At 42.3% G+C, this 22937-nt stretch overlaps 1 protein-coding gene across 1 annotated transcript in view; it reads left to right on the top strand.

The window, feature by feature from the left end:
* WBP4 (WW domain binding protein 4) overlaps positions 1 to 22937 on the top strand; it is a 1129068-nt gene that overhangs the window by 523703 nt on the left and 582428 nt on the right. Inside the window, exon 6 of the mRNA XM_044072046.1 lies at positions 16294 to 16367. Within this exon, the coding sequence (XP_043927981.1) occupies positions 16294 to 16367 (74 nt within the window). The remainder of the gene's footprint in view (positions 1 to 16293; positions 16368 to 22937) is intronic.

The raw sequence follows: 22937 nt of genomic DNA, 5'->3' as shown, positions 1-22937 counted from the left end.
GCATTACCCTCAGTTTCTTCTCATTTTTGTTTTCTAGGGTGGTAGGTTTAGAATTTGAGCCTTGCCTAAAAAAGGCACTATGGGGGTGGCAAGAGCCTTAGCCAATATCCGGAATCCCAGGGGTGACTGGTGCAAGCCGTCCCTTGTGAAGCAGCGTGGCTTGTCAAGCATGTCATCCCAGGCAGACAGACACTGGATCCCCTTTGAATGACACCAGGAGTTAAGCCAATTGTTAAAGCTGATCATCTTGTCTCTATATTGTGGTATCATTCTTGGTGAAGGAAGGATACTGCTCAAGGTCAGGGTCATACTTGCCTGGGCTACACAATCAGAGAGCTCCTCTATGTCTCTTTTCATGTAGTCCAGGGAGGTATGTCTCAGGTCGTTCACACCAGCATGGACAATGACTGTGTCATATTTGTACTTGCCGTGGAGTGACCGGAGTGCTTGTGTTATGTGGCGAATTCTAGCGCCCGATAGGCAGCTTACTGTGACCCTCTCCTTCAGCCTGGTGAGTGGGACGTCGGTGTGTCTGACTATGGAGTCACCTATGACAAGTATGTTTGGTGTTGTATTTAGCCTTAAGGGCTGTGACTGCTTTGCACACTGATTTTGTTGTTTATGTGTTGCTTGTGGGGTGTCTTGAGGTAGCAGTTGCTTGGGTGTCTGCTTTGGAGGCCTCTGCTGTTTAGGTAAATTTTTACTCAGAGCCTCCGAGTAAGTCTTTGTGTGTTTATGTGTTTGATTCAGTGGTGTGGTAGCATTATGTGAGGCTGGTTTTGTGTTGTGTATAGTTGCCTTCTCCTCTTGTCTGGTCTTGCCAGTCCTGAGTTGAGAGAGCTCAGCCTCCAGTTTGGCTAAATAGCTGCATCTCTCGCAAGTATTTGTGTTATGTGGGAGGAGGAGAGGGTTGTCTGTGTACATGAGGCAATTGTAACATTGCCTCAATATTCCCAGATTCACCAACTGGGCAGGAGAGGACGCCAGCATCTGGCCCTTCGACATGCTAGAAATTTAAGTAGTTAGGTATGAGACTGAAAAAGAGAGGACTTAGTAAGAAAGTGGGTACTCCTGGGGGGGGTTTCGAAAGCGAGGGACTTTGTATAATATAGGAGTGCTTAACCTGCAAGGAAGATGCTTTTAAGACAAGTGCTTTTTTTTTTTTTTTTTTTTTTTTTTTTACAGAAAAAACTTTTAGGAACAAGTGCTGCGCTTTTTAGTTAAGGGATATACTGTTTAGGTTACTAGTAGAGCAGTTCTAAGGGAAAAAATGAAGAACAGACTTTATGGAGCCAGAAAAAGTTTAACCTTGTTAAACCCGCGCTGCCCGATGCTGCTCTAGTGGCAACTCCGCGCTAAAGCGTGCTTTATAGCAGGGGGCTGGAAAAGGCAGGAAATGACCCAAAATGGCCAATGAATTACAAGTTACTGTCTTAAACCACTCCTCTGAGGACAAACAGGCAGCTCAGTACTCCCCACTCCCACTGGTGAGTAAAGAAACTTCCACCTGACCAAACAAAGAAAATGGAGAAGTACAGGAACCAAGACAAAGCCCAGGGATCAGCAAAACCTGATCACTGGAACAACTAGCCAGGAAAGTTAAGAGAACAAGAATATTTTTTTTGTTTTTTTTTTTTTTCAAATTTTTTTCACAGACAGAACAGAAAACACAATAAATGCTTTGCTTTTCGATTAAATGCTATCAAAAGCTAGTACACTTGAGTGTATTAGCCTGTAGTTTAACTTTTAAGCAAACTTAAACTAAGAAATGCAACCAACAATTAAAGCTTTTAAAAACAGGAAAAACAGGTAATACCACTAGAAAATAGACAGAAACAGACGTCGAATGACACAAAAGGTCTGAAAATGCAAGAAAAAATACTTAAAATCTGGAAAGTTGCTTTTTCTGGTCTCTGCTGCTCTAGGAACTCTGCTGGATACCACGAGGAGCTGTGCTGAGTTCTCTACAGCCAGAAAAGCCCACCAAAGCGTGCTTTATAGCAGGGGGCTGGAAAAGGCAGGAAATGACCCAAAATGGCCAATGAATTACAAGTTACTGTCTTAAACCACTCCTCTGAGGACAAACAGGCAGCTCAGTACTCCCCACTCCCACTGGTGAGTAAAGAAACTTCCCCCTGACCAAACAAAGAAAATGGAGAAGATTCATAGTTAGAGAAGAACTTAAAATGTCAGGTCTGACTTTTCAAATGATCCATCTGTACACACCAGCTTCTCAAAATAAATAAATAAATAGTCAACACAGCGCCTGTGTACTAGGTCCTAAGCTCAGGGAAGACATTCCTCTAACCATCAAAGTCATCCTTTGTCCTGGAATTAAAGAAAAAAAAAGCTTGGACAACATTTAATTACTTCCATATCTATTGTAAATGTGAGTTTTACTTCTGGGCTGAGCCAGAAATATGTCCTCCTGTAGATAAGCACTCTGTTCTAGTCAAGACATTTTGAATAAATACTGCCTTCATTATTATATTACACTCATTCACTTGTATTGTCTTCTGTTTCCCGTGTTCCGGTATATCAGATTTATGTTTAAAAAAAAAAAAAAGAAAAGAAATAAATTCATTGTTAAGTCGAAACGATTGAAAGACTTATCTCTACTAGTCCTGTATAGCCTTATCTGTCCCATTTGTAAGGTTTTAGCCACACTGTTAGCATGTCTACTGTTTTACTGGAACATGTTATTAGACTGTGTATCCTTTTAGAAAAATGTGGTGATTCCTTTAGCACTTAAACTTCCATATCCAAAAAGATTTATTTTTTTCATCACCGAGCCTGTTTTCAAGTTTGCTTTAGATGTCTGAGAATAGTCATAAATATCTGTAATTCATCTGTGCTTGTAGCCTGCATAAATGTGTCATTAAACTATTCTACATGCCACATAATATAGGAATTCCATTGTCTTGTGTACGTTATTGATACGGTGTCTTGCATGTATTGGTATAGCCAGGCACTGTAGAGGCATTCAGCTGTACCACGCTTTTGAGTGTGTATTATCAACTCATGCATAGTTACTTTATGTTCAACTACAAGCTCACAGGGTGCATACATCCTGTTAAAGTAATGGTTATTTTTATTAGTAAGGTTTTGTTAGAAGCATCTGTTTTGCTTTCATTCCTTCATGTGGAATAATTGGGTATATATTTTTCCTTCAGTTTTATAAGCCACTATTATTCTCTCTTAAACAAGTTACTTGTTTAATTTCTAAATTGCTAGGAATGTTTAATATTCAGGTGAGTCAGGTATTTGTATGTGTTTCAAATAGACTAAGAAAACCAAGATCAGTTCATTTAAAGTTTGAGTCCTTGTTGTGGATTATAAAAATCATGTGAGTTTCTGTATCCTACATATAAAACAAAAGCTTAGAATATGCTGCTGTAAAATAAAAGTATTATTCACAAATGACTGACTGTGTTGTCCATTAACAATTCATTTGGACCAACATGTTTTAATGTTTTCTCCCAAGTATTGTTCTCATTTCCAGATTCTGTGGTTGACAGATGCGTGTTTCTTCTAATGGAATAACAGTTTCAGTTATTAATTTTCTGTAATACTAAAATGACTGCCAAAGGCCATATAGAGCGTATTTTAATAGCATCCAGATGGACATGACAGACGCAGTTCAGTCTTTGGACTTTGCCCCTTTTTGGCACTTCTGGTGTTCATGGTACTACTTGATACTTTCACAGCAGTAACAGGCATCAGTGTGCACTTAAACTTAAAATCTCTGAATCTGTGTTACTAAAGGAGGTTTTGTATTAGAACATTACCTCACCAGATGGGCGGTAGCAAGAACCGCCCAAAGCCCGCCCACTACTCTGTTTCCCTGTAATTGCTAGTCTTACTATGAATAAACATGATATACTAAACCACCAAATACAATATGGAAAACAGTGTAGTTGAATCTGCATGCTGCTGCAGTTGCGCATTATGTATTCTGTATAGCAGCATACACCTAAAGTATTTCTAGTCCTCTGCAGGAACGCACATGGCAGATCTCTTTACTTGCATTTGTTTTTAATTATTGCTGTTTCACATCTAGTATTTATTTGTGGTGCCACTCCCTATATGCCCAAGAATTTTACATGTCATTCTGCTTCTAAATGAGTCCTTACTGTTGAACAGTGTTCTTAAGGTAAGTGGTTTGGTGTGAGTATCTGTAGTTATGCCTTATTTCGATTAAGGCCATGCTTTTGCATGGTCTGCAGATATATATTTTTCAAATGTGATTTTTTTTTTTTTTTTTTTTTTTTTTTTGTTATGTCTGCTTTTTGGGAGACAGTGGATTGTGGTATCTAAGCAAAGGCAGGTACAAACCTGGAACCGTAACATTTAACATACAGTTGCAGTTAACAGTGACACATGCCTCTCAATGTGTTAATGCACAAAATCTAAACAAAACCTAATATAATGGGAGGCAAACTCCCAAATATAGGGAGGGAGGGAGAGAATTTAAGTACTGCCTTTATAAATTTAGACACTTGCTAGCATGACTGGTTTTATGTTAACATGCATTTCAGAAGAATGTAAAGTCTGAAACTAAAATATGTGTCATTATTTAGTGACTTCCATGTTCAGTAATTTACTAGAAAACCACACATTTTGTGTTCATAGGTACGTACTAGGTTGTCTGCCCTAGGGCATTTATAAGCCTAGCCAGAGTGTGTGTGGCTTTCACCACCCCTTAGGATGAGAATGCTATGCCCATTTAGGGTTTAGTTTACTGTGCCTCTGTCTAGTAGTGACACAGAGATGACCCCCGGGGTAATCCTATGATCTCCCATTTACTCGTCAAGATTTCTCTTGAAGAGAGTTAGTGAGGGGCTCTGCCTAACATGGACTGGGATTCTGTTCCAGAGTGTAGGGAGACTCTGGGTTATGAATCTGTCCCTCCAGCACGTCCTATTTATTTCTGTGTTGAGGTTCAAATCTCTTGCTCTCGTGGCTCTGATGGATTTGGATTTTCTGAATTGGAGCATGTCCATTAATTCCGGATTGGACATGGCCTTGTACGTCAGGCACAGATCACCTCTGAGTAGGCGGTATGCGACTGAATAGAGCTGGAGTTTCTTCAGCTGGGCAGCATATGACATATGTTTGTGTTCATAAGCACAACAGTATAGTTAAGACAGCAATTTAAAGCACAAAATTAGGTGGGAGTGTAAAGTACTGCGTACATACTGCCCTACTGACTCACTAATAGTTGAACCTGTCCTTACGTCTCTTAATAAAAGGACACACAATAACTATCTTGGAATGGCCGTATTTCAAGAATGGCAACAAACGGTCATATTTTAATATTCAACAGGTGGCTGGATAATCTGCATGGCTTGTCACTCAGCTGTATTTTGCAAGCAACCTCACACGGGCTTGCCCTGTCAGTCATGTACGCCAAGCCTGTTCCTGCGCGAAAATTGCAGTGGGGTAATGTTCTAATACAAAGCCCTAAATGATGTATTTGTGTAGCACTTCATTTATCAAGTATCCTGTATTATGAAAGAACAACTCAACAAGAAAACTCTGACCCTGGTCTGAATATTGAACCCAGCTGTTAATACAGTCGCAGGTTTATAGTGTGTACTGCTTCAGATGGCTGTGTTTAAATTCTCCTTCAAGATGGTTTCCTAGTTGAAAGGGGAAAGTATTATTGGGGGAAAACAAGTACTTTACTGTCTAGAGATTCTTTTTTGGTCTAGTGGCTTTTGATTGCCTTAATGTTAATTTGCCTGCTGCTTGACTGACCAAATCATTTAACCAAACATTGCTCTGGAGTAATTGGTTTAGGCTGCTCAGTGGTCTCCTGGACAAGCATGTCTTAGTAACTGCATTTAAAACTAGGAACAGTTACTTTGCCATTGTCCATGAAAGGGTCTGAGGCACCACAGGTATTAGGCAGTGAACAGTGAATCTGTCCATACTAGAGTGTTTCCATTGTAGCTTTTAATTCTGACAACAGTTGGTCTGATTGTATATAGTTGGTTCTCCTTTTCAGTGCTCCATTTTGCTGAATTCTTCATTGGAGCACAGGACCCAAGAAAGAATGCAAGTTATTTTTTGAAGCATTTTATAAGGATAGCATCACACTTGCTATAGCATATGATTCTACATACAAGTATTTGAAACTTTTGTATTTTTATATGCCTCTCAATGTGTTAATGCACAGCAGCACCTGTCCTGGCCCATTGTAGGCTGCTAGCGTCACCCGTTGCTTGCCCGGTCTTGCATCTCCCACCTCCCAAGGTGTTCCTCTACAGTATTGGCCAGACTTACTACCTCTGACTATCAAGCCAACTGGAATCCTACTCAGGTGTTCTATAGATGTAATGCGCCGCTGCCCAAAGACCTTAAAGTCTTGCCCGGTTTTGCGTCTCCCTCCACAGTATTGGCCAGATTTACCACCTCTGACTATCAAGCCAACTGGAATCCTACTCAAGTGTTCTACAGACGTAATGCGCTGCTGCCCAGAGACCTTAAAGTGTATGTGTCTTGCCTACTGTGTTTGTAAAATATTTCTGCTTAGTGTGGTGCCCCTCTGTGCGTAGCTTGCAGCCTGCAGCAGTCTCCTTCCCCCCTGTAACCCCTACTCTTCTCCTCAACTATGCAACCCAGTTACGATTATTTCTTTGGTCACTAGGTGGCAGTATCACACTTCCTCTTATTTTGACCATATACTTTTATAGACCAGACCGTGTTTGGAAATGTAACATATCTAGTGACTCTCCTCACTATTTTGGCCCTTAGTTTTAAAATAAGCCCATAGTTACATCCCAGTACACCCATACCTGACCTTGACACAGGCTCTTTTGCCTATTTCTCAAAATCACTGATTGTCTGTTGAGGCAATTCTCCTCTCCTTGGCTTTCTCTCCCTTTTCCTCCTGACTCGCATTCCCATCCCCCTATCACAATAGCTTTCCCTCCTTGTATTCCTTGCCCCTCCCCTGTCCCTTTCTCTCACAGCTCTAGTGCCCCTGTTCCCTCCCCTTCTCCTCTAGCCTCCCAACATCTTCTCCCCACCCTCATATCTATATAGTGATCCCACTACCTGTGGAGCCATATTTAAAAAGAAAATGCATTCCCAGCAATACCTGTCCTGTCCCATTGTAGGCTGCTAGCGTCACCCATTGGTAAGTGCCTCAGAATACCTGCTTTTATTTGTATTTTTTAAACTAAACAGAGAATAAACCAAATGTGTCTATATAAGGGCTTGCACTAAAGCAAGCGGCTTTCTGCCACCTACACTAGCTTAGCACGAGTACAAACGGAACTCCGAGACTTCTGATAAGTGAACACCTAGTCTGTTCATCCGTTTATTGCTATCTTTGCCTAGACGTTGTGGGCTAGAACAAATAACATTATTGCTGCTGCTTATTCCTGCTGTATTTTGTTACTGAACCTTGGCTCGCTCTTTTTTTTGTATTTACGCTAGTTAGTGTACTCTTGTAATTATACTCATGTTAACAAAACTAAAGCTTTATTGATGTAACATACTGTGAATTAGTCCTGCTGTATATTTTACTGAACCTCCATGACTCGCACTGCGAGTCTGTATAGTTAGAGCTTACTCATGTTAATAGACTTGCATGAGTCTAAAGAACTTTGCGAACTCAGACTACTGCAAACTACTCCCCTGGCCTTTATATGCTTCGAACCACTCTGGTAATAGCAATTAAGTCCAGATGTCCAGTAGTTAGTTGTATAATGTGTGCCTCTATTTCTAAGGTTACAGGCACGGAAATTTACCAGGTAATATAGTCGCAGCACTCAAACGCCTTATTATATTAAGCCATTGGTGCATTTTCTTTATACTGCAACTATACGTGTAACTGCTACTGTGTCTTGTTGGGATGATCTATGCTGTTAGCTTACACATCTATGTTTACTTCTTACTGTTGAAATGCATTTTTAACTGCTGCATGCACTTGTAATGAAATTGCTCCTACTTCACGTTGTGCTACCTGTTTATTGCTGTGAATTCTATGTGCTTAAACTGATGCTGTCTTTTTTTTTCTTTCTCACTAACATCCCTGCTGCTGCCCTATATTGCTTACTGAATTTGTTACTGAATATCTCCTGCTGCTTTCTCCTTCTTACAGGTCTTCCTGCTCACCTCTACTCTTATGCTAACCCTTCCCTCTGGCCTCTCCCACTGTCTCCTCTATACTTCCTAGCTGCTTTCTGATTTTCTCCTTTCTCCTCTCTCAAACAGTGAAATTACTAATAGGAGACCTCTTTCTCCCTTACAGCCTGCCCGGTCTTGCATCTCCCACCTCCCAAGGTGTTCCTCCACAGTATTGGCCAGACTTACCACCTCTGACTATCAAGCCAACTGGAATCCTACTTAAGTGGTCTACAGACATAATGCGCCACTGCCCAAAGACCTTTAAGTGTACGTGTCTTACCTACTGTGTTTGTAAAATATTTATGCTTAGTGTGGTGTCCCTCAGCGCGTAGCTGGCAGCCTGCAGCAGTCTCCTTCCCCCATGTAACCACTACTCTTCTCCTCAACTACGCAACCCGGTTGCAATTATTTATTTAGTCATTAGGTGGCAGTATCACCCTTCCTCTTATTTTGACCATATATCCTTACAGACAAGACCGTGTATGCAACTATAACATATCTAGTGACTCTCCTCACTATTTTGGGCCTTAGTTTTAAAATAAGCCCATAGTTACATCCCAGTACACCCATACCTGACCTGACACAGGCTCTTTTGCCTATTTCTCAAAATCACTGATTGCCTGTTGAGGCAGTCCTCCTCTCCTTGGCTCTACCCGCTCCATTCAACATACGGGTTCACTCTGCTCCCCTACCCTGCCCCCAATTTCCACCCGCCCCCAGCACCTCTGTACTTATACTCCACATAACCACACCCACTCCCTAACCATCTAATCCAGTCATCCCACCATCAGCCAATCAGCCTTTTTCACAACCCACCCTATACCTATCACTACTCTCCTCCCCCACCTTTCTCACATTACTCCGCCCAACCTACCTCTCCATCTACTCTGTATCATATCCACTCTCCAACTATTGCTAACCTCACCATGCCTCATCTACCTTCCTCCTCTTCATTTCAAATAGTCCTCCTTCTCATCTTATCATATTTGTACTACCTCACCCAGCCCCTTTCCATCAAGCATTCACCAACCTTTCATACTACCTACCCACTTCCCAATCCACCCTCACACCCATCAATCATTATATCCCCCCCACCTATGTCCCATCAAAAAACATCTACTGTTTCCCAGAAATCCAAAAATTCACTGACAGTCCTGTAGTCAAAAACTTTTTTATGGGAAACCGCAACAGTTAAGCGCTTTTGTCAGCAACCATAGGCTGAGTTCATCAGAACTCATGTTGAGGGATCTTATAATCAGGTGTTGCACCGCCATAACTAATTAGTGTCAAACACTTATCAAGCCTCAGTCTCACGTTCCATCTCCAAAATGAGGAGCAAATGGGCAAAATGTGGAAAAGCTTACAAAATAGGAGTCCCACCCGATGATTAAATCATAGCTCTCAACCTTCCATCTCCAAAATGAGCAACACTCGCCTTCGTAGTGTGGAACAAATGGGAAAAATGTGCAACACATATTAATGGCTTACTAACAACTACTATTTCCCTACAAGCTCATTCCTCCCTGTAAGCACTCTGCTCACTCAAACTATCATACCCTTACAAATCCCACAACACTCCACTCTGACAATAAGCTCTCCAAGCACATCCTCAGCCTAATTCACCAGGTAACCACCATCCTTCTCTCTGGTGACATATACCCTAACCCAGGCCCCCTTACCCCCCTCCTCAACATCCAAGCCCATCCTATTCACCTTTCTAAATGCCCAAAGCATAACCAACAAAATTCCCCACCTCCACTCCTGCCTTCTCTACAATCAACCAGATATCCTGTCTGTTTCTGAAACCTGGTTAAAACCTCACATAAAGGACTCAGAAATAACACCCCAACTACTCTTATCAGAAAAGATAGAACCATTCCCCAATTCAAAAACACCGAATTAATCTTGGCCCTACTTCAACTAAACAAACATAAGTACATATGCATAGGTTCTCTATACATTCCTCCTGGGGACAACATCTCTGTACTCAAAGGTATTCTCTTCTGGCTTTCCACCAATATTAGTAATGAAACAATAATCTTAGGTGACATGAACATAAATTGGTCCTCCATTCAGTCCCCACAAACTCCATAAACATTAACCTTTATAATTTCTCTCAGCTAATCAATTCTATCACTAGACCCTCTAAAAACCTCTCCACAGGTAGTATCCTCGACTGGGTCTTAGTTACGCATCCTCATTATTTCTCCAATAGTGGCACACTTCCTAGCTCTCTCAGTGACCACCTCTCCACATTTGCCCACCGCCTTCCCCTCCCCCTTACAAATATCTCATAACTACATTTTCACTCGTTCCCTAAAGAAATTTAATCCCAATACCTTCTCAACCTCACTAAAATCAATAAACTGGAGCCCTCTGAAAACTCCAAACTGGATAATGCCATATCCTACTTCAACTCTACATTCTTAAACCTCCTAGATTCACATGCCCCTCTAAAAACTAAAAGAATAAAAAGTAAAACTGCCCCATGGCTAATCAAGGACACACTAACTGCCATGCGCCTTAGAGATAAAGCTTGGGTACACCACCAAAAAAATAAGACCCCCTCCACCCTTAACAAATACAAAACGCTCCACAATAAAGTCAAAAAGCTTATCATAGCAGACCGCAAAGCTTATTTCTCCATATTGCAAACAAGCCATAAAACAAATCCTAGAAAATTCTGGAATAGGATCTCCACCCTCCTCAATTCTGGCAGAAAAGAAAACCCTTGTCCTGGCCCCAATGCTCCAGACATAGACCTGGCCACTCAATTCAGTTCTTTCTTCATCAACTCCGTTAGCAAATTTACCTCATCCTTCACTAACACTACTGCTATTACAACCACTCCCCTATCCTCCTCTTCCCCTTCACTCTCAAATATCGCCACCTCTCAACCTCCTCATTTCTCTATAAAACCCATTTCCACATCTGCCATAAAAAAACTTCTTCAAAACCTGAAACGCTGCTCCAATGCCCCTGTCAACATTCCCTCATACTTTCTTAGTATAGCCGCCAAATCCATTGCCTTTCCCATCTCTATCTTAATCAGTTGCTCTATCCAAGAAGGCTTTGTACCCCAACTTTGGAAAATGGCCTTCGTCTTACCCCTTCACAAAGGGGCAACAACAATAATATCACAAATTTCCTCCCCATCGCAATCTTATCCCCCATCTCCAAAGTTCTTGAGAAATGCATCCATTTACAACTCGTACCCTATCTCATACATAGTCACTTACTAACTCCCACACAGCATGGTTTCAGACCAGGCCACAGCACTACCAAGGCTCTTCTGTCCTTCCTCAAAACTGTCAACAAAGCCCGTGACTCTGGACATATTGTATCTACACTCCTACTGGACCTCTCTAAGGCCTTTGACACCATCTCTCACAACCTTCTCCTAGCCAAACTCTCTAATCTAAACCTATCTTTCTCGTCTCTCAACTGGTTCTCTAGTTACCTCTCAAATAAGCAACAAGCAGTTAAATGAAAAAAAGCTATCTCCCCATTCCACAGCACACCCACTGGTCTATCACAAGGCTCCATACTGGGTCCCCTCCTGTTTAATATTTTCATAAATGATTTTCACCACTCAATCCCGTGCACAAATGTTATCCAATATGCAGACAATTCAACTATAATCTGTTCTGCCACCTCCATCCCCACTCCCCTAAAACTAACCTAAGATGCTTTTTCCACCACTGAACAGTGGATGAGAATACCACCTAGCAATTAATGCCTCAAAAACCAAACTTATGTTATTTACCCCTTCTAAAACAACCAGTATGAATAAAAACACATTCTGCATCACCAGCCACAACAATACAACATCCAAAGTCATACCTGAGGCCAAACTGCTAGGTGTCCTCATTGATGATCAGCTTACATTCACCTCCCACATACAAATAAACATAAAAAAAAACACCAAAAACTTGGTATGCTCTACCGCCATTGTCGCTACCTCGCTCCCTCTACTAAGTTCTCACACTCTACCACATTCCTCATCCCGTCTGTCCTATATGGTGCCCCACTCCTAACTAACCTACAATCCACACTTAAGGCAAAACTTTCATCCTGCTATAATGTTGTTCTTCTTTTGGCTTTTCCCAGTTAGGGGTCGCCACATGGAACTCCGGACCGCTAATGATTGGCAGTCTATTTTTATGGTGCCAAGGTGCCAGCTCTCTGCCCAACCTTCAACAAAGGTGTGCCCATTCATGCATGTCTTTCAAATGCCACTCGACCACGGGAAGGACATGCAGACTTTACACAGAAGGTGCACCAGCCGAGAATCGAATGGGAGAACCTCTTGCTGTGAGGCGACAACGCTACCGCTGCACCACCGCGGCTTTTTAAGCTTGCCAAGTTTGCCATTAGCCACAATTCTTCTACCAATCATTGTGTTGCCCTTTACAAAGTAAATTGGTTAGAGCTACCCAAGTATCTCACCTACATTCAACTCACTCGTGCTCACAAACTCATTTTCAGTCCCTCCCTATGCTCATCCCTTAAAATGCACCTTCCAGAAAGATCCTTAAGATCCAACAATCAAAACTTGATAGAATTGCATAAACCCACCCGTCCCCCTGGCAAAAATCTCATATGCTTTGCCCTTGCACGTCAGTGGAACTCCCTACCACCATCCATCCGCACCATTTCTAGTCACTCTTCCTTCAAAACCTCACTGCACTCGCACCTAACTTCTCTCTAGGAATGCTCCTGCACCCATCCCACATAACCTCTTCTCTCTATACCTCAGACATCTCAGGTACTCCAGTCCTACTCCTTTCCTCATGAAGTACTAGCAAGAAATTACAAGAATTCCTATTTTTCTTAACCTTGATTATTTGCTTCATATTGTAGCTGTAAATACTATGATTTTAGTTGTACTTCTGTAATTTACTGTTATATAATTACTTGTTTATAACTTTTTGTTATTGTGTAGCTTTCTGCAATTACTTGTTTATACCTTCTGTTGTTATGGAGCTTTTCTCCCCAGGTCTCCATTGAAAATGGGTACTTCTTGGCCCAGTGTACCATCCTGGCAGACAAACTGCAAATAAATAAATAAAATATTCGTAAAGGGGTACTGCATTTAATAGTTGTCCATTACTCACAGTCTTCTGTTTGAGATTTGAATTTTGTGATTATTTCTTTAACGTTAGCTCCTTTGAATCGTCTGCTGCAGTGGGTTGAAGTTCTTTTCCTGTTTTCTTACTAGCTGTGAGCTCATTCAGACTAATTTCAGAATTACAGGTCAGTTTGTATGTAAATATGTGCCCTTATTTTTTTTTTTCTGTTTGGCAATATCATTTCGAATTCGTTATGTGATTTCTTATGTCTAAGCCATAGCTGAAAACTAATCTGTACAGCTCAGAACATTTTTCCCATGGTGGAAAACAGTGTGAATGACCCAAATGCTTTATATGTTTAGGGACAACTCAAAATATTAAATGAAAAAACTTAGACAGGAAAGTCTGATTTGCTTTCTTGTATATCATGGACATCTTTGTGTCATCAAGCAGAGTTTGTCCAATTGGATTGGCTGTTGTACTGATTTTTAATGTGAGTGCATTCAGCTAGTATTTCTGGCACTTGCATATTTTGAAGTAATTTCTGTAGTTGTGTGAAATTATGATCTAAGATTCTGTCCACATATTTACAACACAAGACAAGCTAGAAACCCTGTTCAGTGTGAGGTTGGGCTGAGTTTGGTAGAGCCTCACTTTGCTTTTGTGCATCCTTCTCACCCCTTACTTACTTACCAAATAACAGATTTTCTTTTCTGTCAGTTGGCCCATTTGTTACCCTTCACCTGTGCAAAAGACAATTAAGAAAGAAAGTCATTTGATCTTTTACATTTATGCTCTTATAATGTGTGTATGTGCTGAGTTATGCAAGGGAAGGGGATGAGGGCTGTCCATGCTGGTCATCCTCATCTGCAAGAGACATTGCAAACATGCAGCCCCATCCACCAGTCCAGCCCTGAATGTAGTCCCCACCCCCTTCCCAAAGAAGAGCGAGTAGGCATGCCATTTCAATTGCTCTCTGTCCCTCCCTAACTCCTCCAGTGGTGGGCCTCACTAATTTAACCCCAGTTGCCTCAGCACGGAGCCAGGCATGTCTTGCTTTTAACTGTCATCCTAGGTTAGTTAAGCATGCAGTTACATGATTACTGACCTGTTTTTTTTACTGCAGCAGGTGTCAACATCAAATAATGATAAAATATTGTAAGGTGCTGTACATAAGACAAGATAGTGGAGGGACTGTCCATCTCTGTATATGTCCCCCCTTTTTTTAGCTCACTTGTTATATCTTGTGGTTAGTAGTGTGCTGACTTTATTTTTATTATGGTTAACAGTTTATTGAATTACAGGAAGATTCTTTCTAGAAGAATTACCATTGTCATGCAGTATCACTGTTATATTTGGTATATGCCAGCCATTGTTCATGGTGTGCAATTGTGAGGCAGACACTGCCACAAATTAGTGCAGTGTTAAGAGATCACTGGAAGAAAACAGGATACATGACAGTTGATGTCCCTTTGTTTTAGTGCTGCAAGGGTCTTTATCATTGTACTTTTATGGTAAGTATTTCACCCAGCTATATTTTCTTCTTTCTTTAGTAATTTGAACCTCAGAAATCCAGACACTTCTTGGTCTCATTTTTCAAGGAAAGAGAAAGCAGAAGCTAAGAAAACTAAATGGATAGCTTATTGCATAATTTTCTGACTTAAGGAGGTGCACAGACTTCTGTCAAGTATCATTAAACGTAATTCATTTTTGAGGTTGGCAACATTTGGATGCATGGGTTAGAAACTTGTACTTTAACTGGATTATATTCATTGTGTATTTTAACATACCCTATACGGATTTGCAGAGGCCAAGGCATTTTTGTGTGGTGTGCATGATATCCTGTAGTAAATGGCAATTTCTTTCTGCCTCCTTTTAGTACTTTTTCTCTACTGATTTGTATTTTTCCTACATATGAATATATTGCAGAGGTCATGTTGAAGGTAGAAGTACAGTTTAAGATTAGACATATTAAGTCATCTAGAAGGCAATCTATAGTAGTTTATTTCCTGAACATTCATTCACTCTTCAGTTTGTACAGCATGCTGTGTAGTTTCATTCTTTTTGTAGCCAAAATTTCAGTAAAAGGAATTAAAATTTTGTGACTTGCAGTATGTTTCGTTGTTGCTTGTGGTTTCTTGTTCAAGGGGGAATACTGTAAAACTGGTATAGAAATGCCATAATGTACTACTGGAATTCTGTCCTCCTTATGTGGGTAATGAGATTGTTTTTAGAAGAACTTTGCATGGTAACATAGGCAGTAAACCACTGCATAGGGCGTTCTTGAAGATCATCTTGTTCGGTGAGTATTAACTCGTCCGTGCTATCTTTAGTTTTGATAGTAACACTATAGGGATGGATAATTCCAACTGTAAGTGTGCTGTTTACCTGTCAACACAGTATTCTTGGTATTCTGACCAGGATTAGTTGATGTTTGCTGTGGGAAAAAATAAAGTTAGTCCATACCAAATATGCACTGAAACTGTGCATAGAAATTGATGATATTTTCCTTCTACTGCAGAAAATCTGTAAGCATGGTCAAGATTTATTTAATGCTGTAGTCAAGTGATTTTAGAACGATATGTTTCAAATTGTTCATGTTTCAGAAATTATATTTAACATAGAAACTGCTTTGTGAAGTTAGCAAGTTTTATGAAAACAATCACTTCATAATATGCATATGAGGATAGCTAGAGATAATAATCACTGTAATATTTGACTTATTGTAAAAACTTTCTTTTGCAGAACTAGTTTTGCAGTGTTCTTGACTCAAATGTAGGCAAGAATGAACTTGAAACAGTGCAGATGTCAAATCTGAAATAATAATGTAGGGAAATGGATAGCATCCCCTGAAGCTGAGTGTCTGGTTGCCTTCCTCTTAGAAGCTAATATGTTTGTGGAAATCAGGTGGATTTGTTATAATTGACTGGCTTTAAGTGTAGGAAAAAAAGATTCATTATTGTTCACTGGATCTTTGTTCCCCCCCTCCCAAAAAAAAAAAAATTACAAGTGTGTTATATAATTTAGTGAGTATTGCATAAGCAAAACATGGAAAGTAGACTGTTTTCCCATTGGATTTCAGTGTCTCAGTGGGAGAAACCCCCGGACTTTCAGGAAGGTTCAGCTGCCATCAAGGGAAGTGAATCACAGACACAAGTAAGTGATTCTTTTTTTTACTCTTGAGTACTTCTTAGAATAAGGAAATTAGCATTTGTATTGCAGAACATTTTGTGAGGCTACTCTACACTTTTCTTTAGAAGTAGTGTTTTTTATTTATGGTGTAGCAGAACATTAAGCCAAATAACAGATTTGTTGACAACCTAAAAAGAGAGGCAGTGTGGGCAGCATTAAACCCTGTGTGTGTGTGTGTGTGTGTGTGTGTGTGTGTGTGTGTGTGTGTGTGTGTGTACATTGCATATATGTATTGTATGTGTGTGTATAAATGTTTTTTTGTATATATACACATATTTACATGCGCAAGCAAACACAGATGTGCACATACGTAATATACACATGTATGTTCATGTCTTTGCACTGGTGTAAGTGTAAAGTGAACACGTTCTAAACCTGTTCAGCTCCCCAGTCACTTTTGGTTTTAGAAATCAGTACAGGCAAGGTTTCTGTCTGCATAGCAACAGTTTGTGGGGTGTTCTGTTTTTCTCTGTAATTAAGTGACTGTGTAAGTATAGCTGTGTAAGAGGGTATGGTGGTCCCATACAACATTTTTTGTGTTTGGTTGAGCTGAAGTTTCAGGTGGTTTGATTATCTCAGTTGAAGTCTTTGTCTGTGTGTGTGTTTGTGTGTGTGGGTACATATATCCCTAGACACATGGGCACACACACCGCACTTGTATGTATATATGATATGCACACACTCTTGCATAGGTGTATTTATATATATTTGTGTGTGCATGTATGTATGTGTATTTTTGGATCTACCTAAATTGATTGCATACCATTTATGTCAACGTGCATAATGTCAAAACAAACTGATCGAAATTATAGGTTATGCACACCAACACTAATATTCATGTGCCAATTGCAAAACTTGATCATCGTTTTTTGCTGAGGGTGAGCAAAATATGAGTATATAACATGTACTCTAACTGCACTGTGTCCAATTGCAGTTGCTCAAACCTACAGGCTTGAATTTCAACTTCTCTTAAGTCTGAGATGGGCTTTAATATAGGTCATTCAATAGGTGCATATCCTAGACTCTTTTTTGCATTCTACTCTTTTACATGGTTGCTATGGTTCCCGAAGAGGAGCAAGTCCAGCATCTCAAATACCAACATTTAAGTTGATTAAAGCTAGAACAGCCATGCGTAACAATTTATACCTCAAGCAACTGAGCTTTAGCAGTTTGAATGGGTGTGTGTGTTTATATTGTGGGAAGAAATAGCCAGGGAATTGTTATGGCTAGGCTTGTATAGGCCCTAGGGCCGATAGCCTAGTACCAACCTATGTATGTAGATACGGCCCTCTATTCTTATGTTGCAGTATTCTGTACTCTTGAGTTTCTTCCTCTTGCTACCCAAACGTCTGGCCAGTCCTCAAAAGTCTGTAGTTACTGCAAGGTATGCGAGGACGTCCAACGTGGCTAGATGAACATGGACCATAAAAGTGACGTCTGCAAGCACCATATCTCAGAACTTCTCTGCTGCTAGTCGAATGTTGACTGTTCCTGCCATCCTGGCATGGGATCTACGATCTTAAGATAAGTACCCCATTGGAGAACCTTCATTTGTGTCATTGCATGCTAGTGCTTGTTCATTTCATCCAGAAAGGGTAAGTGCAAGTGCGGCTGTCAGATTCCCCACAAGGACGCCCACGAGCTCTGTCTCTTTTGCTTAGGGTCGTCGCATGGCCATAAGGCCTGCACCATTTGCCAGGCCTTCATCCCGAAAACTTTGTGTAGCAGACTCCACGCTTTGAAAATATATCTCAAGAATTAGCGCTCAGACAGCTAGTATTAGGCATGGAGGGGACATCTGATCTCCCGCTGAGCAGCCCAAGAAAAAGGCCAAGACCCTAAGGCCTGCAGCTGTTGCTGTGCCTCCGCCTTCTGACGTTCATCCTGTGGCGGATAGCCTGGAAGAACAATTGGTCTCTGCGTTTACGGGGTACAGTGGGTACCAGTGTGGAAGCCGTAGAACCCTGTGCGGAAGGCACATCCTTGGAGGCCCTGCAAACGTTGGTTTCCGCAGTGGGGGAATCCAGGCTTGCATCGGCCGACTGGGCGGACCCATCCAGTTCTTAGTTGCCATCAGACCTAGGCCTACTCCTGCGCAGACGTCTGCTAGGCCTTCCCCCAAGAGGAAAGAAAAGAGAAAACATACCTCTCTCCTTCTGTGGAAAGCCAACCAGATTAGCAGACTTTCACACAGAGTCTCCTGAAAGCATTTATGGCTTTGAGACCTGCTTTTACTGTAGCTTCACCAGTAACTCCACCTTTGTTGAGCCCTAGGCCCCTACCCTTAGACCCTTCCCTGGTGGGACAGGAGGAATCTTCTGAGCCTTCCTCAGAAGATTTGCACTTTCATGCTTGCCATCTCCCCTTTCCTCCCTGCTGTGCTTCCCAAGAGGAAGAATCAGCTGAGGCAGACTCTCCAGCAGAAGATCTCACCTTTGGGGAAACCATTGCTATGATGAGGGAGCACTTTAAATGGGATTCATCTGAGGTGACAGAGGTACAGAAAAGGTACTATGATCTTCTCCAGATGGATTCCCCTGCCCCCTCAGCTATTCCCCCAGTACTGCCAGCATTCCTTAATGCTTTCAGTGCAGCTTCTCTGAACCCTGGGTGGGGCGGTTTTTTGCAAGGCACCAAAAAAAAAATTTATCTCAAGGAAACCTTCCCCTTTTTTTTTTGGCTTTGTTTTTATTTTCCCGAAAGGGATTTTTTGACCGGGGTTCCTGCCAATCCCTGGCCCCAAATTTGGGATCTTCGGACCCTTAAGTTTTAAGGGGGGGGGGGGGGGGGGGGGGGGGGGGGGTGGGGGGGGGGGGGGGGGGGGGGAGGGGGGGGGGGGGGGGGGGGGGGGGGGGGGGGGGGGGGGGGGGGGGGGGGGGGGGGGGGGGGGGGGGGGGGGGGGGGGGGGGGGGGGGGGGGGGGTTTTTTTTTTTTTTTTTTTTTTTTTTTTTTTTTTTTTTTTTTTTTTTTTTTTTTTTTTTTTTTTTTTTTTTTTTTTTTTTTTTTTTTTTTTTTTTTTTTTTTTTTTTTTTTTTTTTTTTTTTTTTTTTTTTTTTTTTTTTTTTTTTTTTTTTTTTTTTTTTTTTTTTTTTTTTTTTTTTTACCCCAGGAAACCCTTAAATTTTTTCCATTCTTATTTTTCTTTACCTTCCCAAGTCCTGGACCCCAAAGGGCACTGGTTTCCTTTTGGGGGTCGTGTTTCCCCTAATAAACCATTGCCCCTTAAAAAATTTGGGTTACAGACTCCAGTTTGGGAAAATTTTTTAAGAATTTAGTTTTTCAGCCTTTTGGCTAAAATTTCGATCTTTTAAGCCCCCAAAAAGGGGAAGGGCCCCCTAAGGTTTAAACTTTGTTTTTCCCCTTCCCCAAATTTGGGGAAATTACCCTAAAACCCCAATTTTTTAGGGAAGGGGGTCCGGGGAACCGAAAACCCTTTTCCCAAGGACCCGAAGCGTTGGGGGGGGGGAAACCGGGTTCCCCGGGCCGCCCTTCACCCACCAGCACCAAAGCCTGGGTTTCGCAGGGCGGTGGGCCTTGGAAAAAAACTCCCTTTCCCCTTTTTGGGGAAACCCCCCCCAATTTCCCCCTTTTTCACAAAGTCTCAAAACTTTAAGGTTTTTGGAGATTTTTTATTTAAGCCCCCGGGTTTCCCCTTTGGGGGGTACCCCTCCCCTTGGACCCCCCGGGGGGAAGGGGAATCCCTACCCTTCCCCAAAAAACCCCAGCTTCCTCTCCCCTTTTTGTGTCTTCCCAAAGGAAAAAAATTTCCGGGGCAGCCTACAGAAGCCATTTGGGGAAAATTTCTTTTGGGGGGGGCCTTTTTTGGGGAAAAGAAAGGGGGCCCCCAAAAAGGCCAGTTTCTGGATTTTCCCCCCCCCAAAAACCTTTTCCCCCAAATGCCCACCTTAATGTTTTCACATTTCAAACCCCCCCTTTTTCCCTGATTTTTAAAAATTTCCATGGCCAAAAAATTTTTGGGAAACCCCAAGGATGGCCTACCTCACTCCCAAAAGGGCCCCTTTCAAAATCCTTTCCCTTTCCCCCTTCCATTCCTCCACTGATCAAACTTGGTTTGGGGCCCGGCCCCTTTCTACCCTAAAGGGGTTTTTAAAACCTATGCCTTGGCCCTTTTGAAAGCCAAAATGCGGCGGGGAATTCGATTTTCCCCCCTAGCGCCCTTCTTTTTTCGGGCCCCCCAAAGTCCTCCCTCCATTTGAAAAAAAAATTTCCCCTTTGGGGCCTCGGGGTTCCAAAATAAAATCCCAAAAATTTTCCTCCTACCCCCCGGGATTTTTTTAAGGGAAAAATTTTTTGGCCCCAGACTTTTCTTTTTGGAAAGGCCTTTTTTTAAACCCCCTCAAAAAGGGGGAAAACTTAAAACATTTTTTAACCTGCCCCCTTTGGTTCCCCTCAAAAAAAAAATTTTTGGAATGCCGGCAGTACCCCCAAGGCCCGGGGCCCACCAGGCTTTAACCCTTCCCAGACCTTCACCCCCCAGAAAACCTTCATTTTGGGATTTTGGACCCCCCATTTGGGAACCCCAACCCCACCCCTCGGGTTTTCAAAATTCCCCAATTAACTACCCGGGGGCCCCCAAAAAGAAAGGGGGTTATTCAGGTTGGAACCCCAAAGGGTTTCCCCCTTTCCCCCCAAAACCCTTTCCCTCCCAAGCGGAAATGTTCCCCCGGGGCCCCTTCAGAACCACAGGGGGAAAAGGTTTCCCAAAACCCGGGGTTTTTTTCCAGAACCAAAAAAGGGCCCTAGGGGTTTTTGGGAATTTTTTCCGTTAAACCTTTTCCCCAAATGCCCCCCCGGGCCCCTAAAAATTTCAAACTTTTCCCCAGGGGGAAAAATTGTCAACAAATGGAGTAGAGACGAAAATCTTACTATGCAGACTAGCTGTTCTTCTGTGGGAGCTGGCTATGCAACAGGGAGTAACATTTGAGGCAGTTTACATTCCTTCCAAACAGAACACTCAGGCAGACACCTTAAGCAGGTCCATGTCACTTTCCCATGAATGGATGCTCCACAGGGATGTTTTTCTGGATCTAGTCCACAGGTGGCGTACACCTCAAATAGATCTTTTGCCTCCCCCTTAAACAGCAACTTCCCTCTTTCTGCACCAGGCTCTCCAATCCTCTGGCAAGGGCCCCAGATGCTTTTTCAATTTCTTGGAAGAGGATGTTTCTCTATGCATTCCACCCTTCCCTCTTATTCAGAAAGTCATGCTGAAGATTCAGCAGGACAGGCCAGAACTCTTGCTGATGACTCCCTTTTGGCCAAGACACTACTGGTCCCCCCCTACTGTTTTAGCATTGTAAGGGCAGTCACCACAAGTTACCCCATAGGGTGGACCTTCTCACACAGGACAAGGGATCTCTCATCCACCCACAATGGCTGGCAATCTCTGCACCCCCTGTAGTTGATAGAATTCTGATCCCTTACAGACACCTGTACAACGAGGACGTGCTTACCGTCCTGCAGGAGGCCAGGAATCCTTATACAAGGAGATCTTATGTATCCAAGTGGAAAAGATTCTCCATATGGTGTCTCCAGAGACAGTTGGACCCATTCCAAAGCAAGGTCTATTTAGTACCATCCTGCCTTTGTGAACTCATACAGACAGGATTAGCATACTCCTTCATTAAGGCTCACCTGTCTGCCATTTCAGCTTGTCTGCCTCCGGAACCACCTTTGGCTTCCAGATTGCCTGCAAAGCTGTTCTTAAAGGGAGTATTACATCTCGCCCCCCCAGAAAACCCATTCCTCCTCCTTGGGACCTGAATTATGTTTGGATCTTGTGGTAGCCAGTGGCCTTTGAACCAGCATCTAAGGCTTCCCTCAAATTCTGTACATGGAAACAATACTCTTAGTGATCCTAACTTCGGCTAGGAGAGTGTCTGAGTTACAAGCTCTCATGGCCATTCCCCCCTTTCTCATCTTTCAGAAGGACAGGGTAACTCTTAGAACCAACCCATCCTCCATGCCCAATGTTGTCAATGAGCTCTCCTTGAACCAAGCCATCCACCTCCCCACTATCTTTGCCCATGCTACAGGGGACAGTGAGAGAGTCTTACATTCCCTTTATGTGCACAGACAGCTTAGGTACTACCTGCATAAAACTAAGGCCATCAGGAAGTCTGACCAGTTTGTCTCCTTCCACCCCAGGGCACTGGGAAAAGCAGTAACAAAACAAACTATCTCTGCCTGGATATCCAGGGCTATCACCTTCAGCTTATGCTCACCATGGAAAATCATTAGGGGGCAAAGTTAAAGCACATTCCACTAGAGCAATGCCCTCATCAGGAGCCTTCTTCAAAGGCCTGGACACCTCCTGTATCCTAGAGGCAGCTACTTTGACAGTTACAGTTTAGACCAGATCTCTACGTCCAGGGCGAGATTTGCCAGGGCTATCCTCCATGGATTCATAGAGAAGTGTTCTAGCCCACCACCCTCTTCCTCACAGTGAGCACGCTTTTCATGAAATTACAAGGTATACAATACTGCAACATGAGAATAGAAAGACATAGAATA

This window comes from Protopterus annectens, chromosome 5.part0 (assembly GCF_019279795.1).
Source record: "Protopterus annectens isolate FY-2018-M chromosome 5.part0, PAN1.0, whole genome shotgun sequence".
Taxonomy (NCBI): Eukaryota; Metazoa; Chordata; order Ceratodontiformes; family Protopteridae; genus Protopterus; species Protopterus annectens.
This window is presented reverse-complemented; position numbering and strand designations above follow the sequence as displayed.